At 43.9% G+C, this 9644-nt stretch overlaps 1 protein-coding gene across 1 annotated transcript in view; it reads right to left on the bottom strand.

Moving 5' to 3' along the window:
• The window catches only part of LOC110441918 (sodium-dependent serotonin transporter-like), a 117292-nt gene that overhangs the window by 87874 nt on the left and 19774 nt on the right, over positions 1-9644 (bottom strand). Inside the window, exon 3 of the mRNA XM_021485225.1 lies at positions 1202-1880. Within this exon, the coding sequence (XP_021340900.1) occupies positions 1202-1790 (589 nt within the window). The 5' untranslated portion in view covers positions 1791-1880. The remainder of the gene's footprint in view (positions 1-1201; positions 1881-9644) is intronic.

Here is a 9644-nt window from a genome sequence, read left to right as displayed (position 1 = left end):
TCAGAAGTAACAGTAGGATACGGTCACTACATAGGACGCTTACTTCAGAAGTAAGAGTAGACTACGGTCACTACATAGGACGCTTACTTCAGGAGTAACAGTAGGATACGGCCGCTACACAGGACGCTAACCTCAGAAGTAACAGTAGGATACGGCCGCTACATAGGACGCTTACTTCAGAAGTAACAGTAGGATACGGCCGCTACAAAGGAGATTTTCTTCAGAAACGACAACACATATTGACAAAATAAGTAAATTAAGTAAACCGGCTAAAACTGTTCACCCGAGAGAAAAAATTGAGTAGATTATACAAGTTTGTATTATGTTTAGAAGTTAAAACGAGCGTATCTAAATCGATAACGCTAATAAGAAGTATATTTACAGGTTATCGTTTAAGCTTGTATTACGTACGATAATCCTGCTGCTCCACATACAATCTTCAAAACACCGCCAGGCCACTAGTATACATATTCAAGATCCAATAAAAATGCTGAAACCGCCAAAAGTTTGAAGACTTAAAGTTAATTAAGAACTTGAACTTGGATAGAATTTATGTAAAGCAATAACAAAGCTTTCTTATTGTACGGTACTTTTTGGTATTACATTGCCGACTTTGAAGCTAACTAAGTTTGGAACCAGCTACAGTGCTAACACTACGGGATACACATATCTTATAGGGACGGTGTAGAGATTTGACTCTAGACAATAGCGCTGAGATGTTATTAAGTAACCAGATAAAATAGCTATAAGGCATACCGGTTTTGTGTCTTATCGCGTTTTCATCTGTTTACTATTTTTCGGCCGTGAAGCGCTGGTTGTTTGGGTGATATTACGGTGAAACCGGCTATCGATCCGACTGACATTCCGGGTCTACGTTTTCGATATCTGTCACTGTATTACATACAAATTCTCCTTCTGTGATTCGGTTGTCAGAAGAATACACTGAAGCCGTAATACTGTTGTACAAGCGTCGGTATCTTATAAGTGTGATTTACGTGAGTGTCGCGTGGCCCTGGGCTACATCTATAGTACTGGCTAGTTGTAACGGTGTAAGTCAAATTATGTTGTTTAGCTATAGGTACTACCTAAACTGTATCCCACACTTTATAATATACCATTTACCGACACGCAAGTCAGACTGTATCTTAATAAACACTTACAGCACAATATACTATTACTAAGAAAGTAAAAGGTAACTTACCTCCGCCGTTTTTATAACATATATATGGAAATCGCCACACGTTTCCCAGGTCCACGGCAAATCCAATCACTGATAATAGAAAATCCACTTTTGATCCCCATGTTTCTCTCTCGGGGTGCACTGCCGCACCCTCTAACTTCCCATTCTTCTCCAAATCCTCCTGTGAATCTGCGTGTTTTTCCTTTTCATTCACTCCGTCCCTCCCGTTAGGGGTAAGGAAGGGTGTACTTTGAGACATATTGCTCTGTAAACTTGACCCGGGGGTAAGAAATTCCCCGGGGAAAGGTGTTCTGCTGAAACAACTCTCCTCCTCTGTAGCTATATAGCCACTGTTAAAAGAAGTCGCGTTTTCGCTAACTTTAACATTTTTGTTATTAAGATTGTATGCCCTCCCGTCAGCGCCCGTGGGTGGGGAGAGGGAGCCCTGCCATGGCTGTCCTGTCACTTCTGTATTATCTAGATCCTGTCGTGTCCGACTCTCGCCACTGCCATCACCGTTTTCATTGAAAGGATAACTAATAGTGAACGCCGTATTATCGTACGTATGATGAATGGACTTGCCTCTGCTGTCTTTGATTGGTCGAGACATTTTCGGACGATTTACCTCCCTTTAGTAACACTTCAGCTAGTCGTTGTTGATTACAGGACGGAGTCACAGGTCACCGACCGTAACGCTCACCTGAAACGGAAGGACATGGACACTTATTTTAATCATCAGTATGCTCTTTAATGATCGTTTTCGCACTTTTAAAGACGAATAGTTTTCTAAGGACATATTTAGGTCTGTATGCTACAGTTTGGGTAGTCATTGATGCAGGGGACCGATTACCAGGCTCCTGGCGTTCACACGCTTTTCAGGCTACACGTGACCGTTCTCCAAAAGATCTACAGATTGGTGAAGAATGTTGATGTAAAAACCGTATAACCATCAAATATAAGTAGCGATATCAGTTGTTGAAATATTACACTAACACTTTAAATACGATACTAATTGAAAAAAAAACACGGAGTCCATTCAACGTATGTAATCATTAATGTTTCCAACTGAGATTACATAATGACTGTACTGACGAGGTCGCTCGTGCGAACATGACGTAGCCAGTAGGTACGTTCAACTTTGTAAAGTATAGTCAGCTAAATCACACACCAGGCCTCATCGCGTTACGTATATATATATCCTCATTCCTCTGTAAAACTAAACAAACATTCATTGATATAGGAAAACATGACTTAATCCAATTATCTCTGTTCTTATATTCAGACTAGGGTCAATGGTCATTTTTATCGTCATAGTTCCGACTTTTACTAATGTCCTTTTAAGCTTGTAAAGGTAGGGGTTGTCTCAATAGAGTACATATAGGCCTGACCTACATCCGACCCCGGGGGTACAGCACGCGGAGTGTAGGAGTGGTAACTATAGTCCAACAATGACCAAGTACGTATACACATGTTTGTCAACTTTATTAATCATTGCAATAATACAACATTTCCTTATCAGCCGAGATGTTGAATGGTATATTATATCAGGTATTCATGACAGGTAGATATAGGTTATGTTCGACGTCTTTGACAGATTTCTATTAATTCACACAATACTTAATTTGCGGTGATTGAACTAAACATTGAAAGCTTCTCGGCCGCTGTATAGTGTCAGGTCGTTAGTCGCTGTATAGGGTGTCAGGTCGTTAGTCGCTGTATAGGGTGTTAGGTCGTTAGTCGCTGAATAGTGTCAGGTCGTTAGTCACTGTATAGTGTCAGGTCGTTAGTCGCTGTATAGTGTCAGGTCGTTAGTCGCTGTATAGTGTCAGGTCGTTAGTCGCCGTATAGGGTGTCAGGTCGTTAATCGCTGTATAGTGTCAGGTCGTTAGTCGCTGTATAGTGTCAGGTCGTTAGTCGCTGTATAGTGTCAGGTCGTTAGTCGCTGTATAGTGTCAGGTCGTTAGTCGCTGTATAGTGTCAGGTCGTTAGTCGCTGTATAGTGTCAGGTCGTTAGTCGCTGTATAGTGTCAGGTCGTTAGTCGCTGTATAGTGTCAGGTCGTTAGTCGCTGTATAGGGTGTCAGGTCGTTAGTCGCTGTATAGGGTGTTAGGTCGTTAGTCGCTGTATAGTGTCAGGTCGTTAGTCGCTGTATAGTGTCAGGTCGTTAGTCGCTGTATAGTGTCAGGTCGTTAGTCGCTGTATAGTGTCAGGTCGTTAGTCGCTGTATAGTGTCAGGTCGTTAGTCGCTGTATAGTGTCAGGTCGTTAGTCGCTGTATAGTGTCAGGTCGTTAGTCGCTGTATAGTGTCAGGTCGTTAGTCGCTGTATAGTGTCAGGTCGTTAGTCGCTGTATAGTGTCAGGTCGTTAGTCGCTGTATAGTGTCAGGTCGTTAGTCGCTGTATAGTGTCAGGTCGTTAGTCGCTGTATAGTGTCAGGTCGTTAGTCGCTGTATAGTGTCAGGTCGTTAGTCGCTGTATAGTGTCAGGTCGTTAGTCGCTGTATAGTGTCAGGTCGTTAGTCGCTGTATAGTGTCAGGTCGTTAGTCGCTGTATAGTGTCAGGTCGTTAGTCGCTGTATAGTGTCAGGTAGTTAGTCGCTGTATAGTGTCAGGTAGTTAGTCGCTGTATAGTGTCAGGTAGTTAGTCGCTGTATAGGGTGTCAGGTCGTTAGTCGCTGTATAGGGTGTCAGGTCGTTAATCGCTGTATAGTGTCAGGTCGTTAGTCGCTGTATAGTGTCAGGTCGTTAGTCGCTGTATAGTGTCAGGTCGTTAGTCGCTGTATAGTGTCAGGTCGTTAGTCGCTGTATAGTGTCAGGTCGTTAGTCGCTGTATAGTGTCAGGTCGTTAGTCGCTGTATAGTGTCAGGTCGTTAGTCGCTGTATAGTGTCAGGTCGTTAGTCGCTGTATAGTGTCAGGTCGTTAGTCGCTGTATAGTGTCAGGTCGTTAGTCGCTGTATAGTGTCAGGTCGTTAGTCGCTGTATAGTGTCAGGTCGTTAGTCGCTGTATAGTGTCAGGTCGTTAGTCGCTGTATAGTGTCAGGTCGTTAGTCGCTGTATAGTGTCAGGTCGTTAGTCGCTGTATAGTGTCAGGTCGTTAGTCGCTGTATAGTGTCAGGTCGTTAGTCGCTGTATAGTGTCAGGTCGTTAGTCACTGTATAGTGTCAGGTCGTTAGTCGCTGTATAGTGTCAGGTCGTTAGTCGCTGTATAGTGTCAGGTCGTTAGTCGCTGTATAGTGTCAGGTCGTTAGTCGCTGTATAGTGTCAGGTCGTTAGTCGCTGTATAGTGTCAGGTCGTTAGTCGCTGTATAGTGTCAGGTCGTTAGTCGCTGTATAGTGTCAGGTCGTTAGTCGCTGTATAGTGTCAGGTCGTTAGTCGCTGTATAGTGTCAGGTCGTTAGTCGCTGTATAGTGTCAGGTCGTTAGTCGCTGTATAGTGTCAGGTCGTTAGTCGCTGTATAGTGTCAGGTCGTTAGTCGCTGTATAGTGTCAGGTCGTTAGTCGCTGTATAGTGTCAGGTCGTTAGTCGCTGTATAGTGTCAGGTCGTTAGTCGCTGTATAGTGTCAGGTCGTTAGTCGCTGTATAGTGTCAGGTCGTTAGTCGCTGTATAGTGTGTCAGGTCGTTAGTCGCTGTATAGGGTGTTAGGTCGTTAGTCGCTGTATAGGGTGTCAGGTCGTTAGTCGCTGTATAGGGTGTCAGGTCGTTAGTCGCTGTATAGGGTGTCAGGTCGTTAGTCGCTGTATAGGGTGTCAGGTCGTTAGTCGCTGTATAGGGTGTCAGGTCGTTAGTCGCTGTATAGGGTGTCAGGTCGTTAGTCGCTGTATAGGGTGTCAGGTCGTTAGTCGCTGTATAGGGTGTCAGGTCGTTAGTCGCTGTATAGGGTGTCAGGTCGTTAGTCGCTGTATAGGGTGTCAGGTCGTTAGTCGCTGTATAGGGTGTCAGGTCGTTAGTCGCTGTATAGGGTGTCAGGTCGTTAGTCGCTGTATAGGGTGTCAGGTCGTTAGTCGCTGTATAGGGTGTCAGGTCGTTAGTCGCTGTATAGGGTGTCAGGTCGTTAGTCGCTGTATAGGGTGTCAGGTCGTTAGTCGCTGTATAGGGTGTCAGGTCGTTAGTCGCTGTATAGGGTGTCAGGTCGTTAGTCGCTGTATAGGGTGTCAGGTCGTTAGTCGCTGTATAGGGTGTCAGGTCGTTAGTCGCTGTATTGGGTGTTAGGTCGTTAGTCGCTGTATAAGGTGCCAGGTCGTTAGTCGCTGTATAGGGTGTCAGGTCGTTATTCGCTGTATAGTGTCAGGTCGTTAATCGCTGTATACTGTGTCAGGTCGTTAGTCGCTGTAGAGGGTGTCAGGTCGTTAGTCGCTGTAAAGTGTCAGGTTGTTATTCGCTGTATAGTGTGTCAGGTCGTTAGTCTCTGTATAGGGTGTCAGGTCGTTAGTCGCTGTATAGGGTGTCAGGTCGTTAGTCGCTGTATAGGGTGTCAGGTCGTTAGTCGCTGTATTGGGTGTTAGGTCGTTAGTCGCTGTATAAGGTGCCAGGTCGTTAGTCGCTGTATAGGGTGTCAGGTTAGGTTGTTAGTCGCTGTATAGGGTGTCAGATCGTTAGTCGCTATATATAGTGTTAGGTCGGTATTACCGGGTAGATCACGGGTATACACTTGAGGTATTAGTACATAATGACACAATGACACCAGCCCCGACTCAGATCTACAGAGTGAAGGTAACAGACAACAGCCCGGCTACAGGGAAACACTAGTACTCCTACAGACAAAAGGGACACAATAAGGATAAGTTCATTGTAATAAAGATGGGTTTTTTTTCTAAAATTTGCGACCATCAGGTTATTACCCAAGCTCTTGACCAATAGGACGCTACAGAAACATATAGGCGTGATTGGTTTCTACGTTGATGTTGAAATGCTTCATAATTTTAAATCTTTGTATATGAATAGATCGTTTGAAAAACATTTCTCCAACAGAATACTTGGGGAAAAAGTTTTTTGAGCCTGGTCCACTTTACAACAATTATGAATATGATATTTCAAGTGATATTCTTCACTCCTGTTGGCCCGTATGTTAGAGTTCATTGGGGTTTGAGTGTGGGAGGAAGCCGGAGAACCTGGCGAAAATTAACGTGTTCCGGCAAGTGGTCCCCGCCATACATGTACATTTCACTTCCGATAGAGGAATCGAACCCCGGCCTCCTTGATAAAAGGCGAAAGCGCTATTCACTGCACCACCCGACCACCGCCTTCGGACACATAGTTGACAATGCAACATTGGAAAGCACGTTTTATTCCTACTTCGGGACACTTTTATGATGAAACAAGTAATTTCTAAGAATTTATATTAATTTTAGTCCGGGAAGATCTTATAACTTCGATTTTTCATTCATAAAAATGCCAAGTCGATTTCAATATTTAACCAGCATGCACATCGCCACTATCGCAAAGGTAATGTAGATTTACCATCTTTTCTTTTGCAAAAATACCAGTCGAGAATATGTTGAAATAATATGTCAATGCATACTGATTCAATGTAAAATAAACATCATTATCGATTTTTTCATCGCGGAAAGTTGAAATCTACAAGTTGGTATCGCTAATAGCTTTTATAAGAAATGAAATCTTCTATGCTCATGCGAAGATTTGGAGTACCAGGTGGTCTATAAATCTCTGTTTCTAGGTCTTACATTGTATGTCAATATGAAAAGCAAACATTGCAGATTTATTTCAATAAATGTTTGAATACACATTTTAATTTACACACACACATCCACACACACACATTCTAACACCCAAACACCAACCCCAACCGCGATCCTTCAAAATACAGATGACATATCAAAGAAGTATTATGCAGGATACATCAAAAGTGTAGAAAACAATAATATACTATGGTATAGAGTTGAGAAACCCCTACCCGAGAGGTCTGCTCGGGGCTTATCGCTGCCGAGTTTTCCTAGAGTTGAGAACCCCTACCAGAGAGGTCTGCTCGGGGCCTATCACTGCCGAGTTTTCCTAGAGTTTAAAACCCCTACCAGAGAGGTCTGCTCGGGGCCTATCACTGCCGAGTTTTCCTAGAGTTGAGAACCCTTACCAGAGAGGTCGGCCCGGGGCCTATCACTGCCGAGTTTTCCTAGAGTTGAGAAGCCCCTACCCGAGAGGTCTGCTCGGGACCTATCACTGCCGAGTTTTCCTAGAGTTGAGAACCCCTACCAGAGAGGGCGGCCCGGGGCCTATCACTGCCGAGTTTTCCTAGAGTTGGAAAGCCCCAACCCGAGAGGTCTGCTCAGGGCCTATCATTGCCGAGTTTTCCTAGAGTTGAGAACCCCTACAAGAGAGGTCTGCTCGGGGCCTATCACTGCCGAGTTTTCCTAGAGTTGGAAAGCCCCAACCCGAGAGGTCTGCTCAGGGCCTATCATTGCCGAGTTTTCCTAGAGTTGAGAACCCCTACCAGAGAGGTCTGCTCGGGGCCTATCACTGCCGAGTTTTTCTTAGAGTTGAGAACTCCTACCAGAGAGGTCTGCCCGGGGCCTATCACTGCCAAGTTTTCCTAGCGTTGAAAACCCTTACCAGAGAAGTCGGCCAGGGGCCTATCACTGCCGAGTTTTCCTAGAGTTGAGAAACCCCTACCCGAGAGGTCTGCTCGGGGCCTATCACTGCCGAGTTTTTCTTAGAGTTGAGAACTCCTACCAGAGAGGTCGGCCCGGGGCCTATCACTGCCGAGTTTTCCTAGAGTTGAGAACCCCTACGTGAGAGGTCTGCCCGGGGCCTATCACTGCCGAGTTTTCCTAGAGTTGAGAACTCCTACCAGAGAGGTCTGCCCGGGGCCTATCACTGCCGAGTTTTCCTAGAGTTGAGAAGCCCCTACCCGAGAGGTCTGCTCGGGGCCTATCACTGCCGAGTTTTTCCTAGAGTTGAGAACCCCTACAAGAGAGGTCTGCTCGGGGCCTATCACTGCCCTACCAGAGAGGTCTGCTCGGGGCCTATCACTGCCCTACCAGAGAGGTCTGCTCGGGGCTATCACTGCCCTACCAGAGAGGTCTGCTCAGGGCCTATCACTGCCCTACCAGAGAGGTCTGCTCGGGGCCTATCACTGCCCTACCAGAGAGGTCTGATCGGGGCCTATCACTGCCCTACCAGAGAGGTCTGCTCGGGGCTTATCACTGCACCACTGGGATGGAAACGACTGGGGTCATTACAACATGTGGGTTTGGAGTCTTACCTTGTATGTTTTGAGGGAAGGTCTGAGTGCAATATTTGTGGGCAAGACAATCCAAAGGTAAGTACATGTTTGAATTCATTGATTACGTCAAGTGAAACAGCTCATTACAGTTGTAGTTGTGCATACATACAGTAAAACATGACAGTAAACAAATATTCCGCACCTACTCCTAAAAGTAAAGAGATATCATTCAATAAAATGGACGTATTGATATAATACTGACTTAAACTAACTAAAGTTAACCTAATGCATTACAATGTATCGCCTTCTATTCGAAATACCAATATATTGGTCCAAATAAGATATTTTCTATTTCTTTCTTTTTTTTTCTGTAAAAAAACAACTTGATCTATTTATACATAAGTTTTTATTGGATAATTCAGCAAAACAAATTATTCTTTTATCATTAAATCACACAACGAGCACATTATATGTTTCCGGTGTTTGTGAGATATTCTAATCCTACCAAACAAGTACTAAGACCAAAATGAGTATCTGTATTTCAACAGAAGTGATAAAAAGATCAATTCGAGTTAATCTTCTTCCTTTCATCAGGTTTCCCAAACTGTTTATACGATGACTATGGGCTGTGATTTCTTTTTTAAAAGTACATCTGAAGCGAGTAGTCGAAATTTGTTTTATACATTCATAATTTCGAGATGGAATGTCAATGTTTTTCTGTTTGCTACTATGCCGGGGACGGTTTTGTATAGTACGATTAATGAGGAAAGAGTTGGCAGTGCTGTTTTCATAGCTGTAACATTGTCAATATAATTGTACATGTATTGGTTAGAACATAACCAGAAGGTCTTCTCGGGATTGATTCTATATCTGTCGGCGGTTTTTCAAAAGGTTTACACATGACGGAACTGTAATGCTGTGGGTTGTTTTGGGGGTTATGAATTGTAAGAGCTGTTTTCCAGTAGCCTGTTTAGATTGAGAGAAATTTTGTAAACGTCTGTGATCACGGTTGACATTTCAAGGTGGATGTAGAGTAAGGTTTCTATTCACAGATATGGAAGATATAGATTAAAACAGACTGTAGTTGATCGCTGAAGGAACCTGATTGGGTTTTGAGTTTGTTTTGTATGGGTAATACCGTGTAATCTGATTGGATTTTGATTTTGTTTTGTATGGGTAATACCGTGTAATCTGATTGGGTTTTTAGTTTGTTTTGTATGGGTAATACCGTGTAATCTGATTGGGTTTTGAGTTTGTTTTGTATGGGTAATACCGTGTAATCTGAT

The sequence above is a fragment of the Mizuhopecten yessoensis genome, unplaced genomic scaffold (assembly GCF_002113885.1).
Source record: "Mizuhopecten yessoensis strain PY_sf001 unplaced genomic scaffold, ASM211388v2 scaffold716167, whole genome shotgun sequence".
Lineage (NCBI taxonomy): Eukaryota > Metazoa > Mollusca > Bivalvia > Pectinida > Pectinidae > Mizuhopecten > Mizuhopecten yessoensis.
The sequence above is the reverse complement of the archived record's forward strand: the minus strand, read 5'-3'. Positions and strand labels throughout refer to the sequence as shown.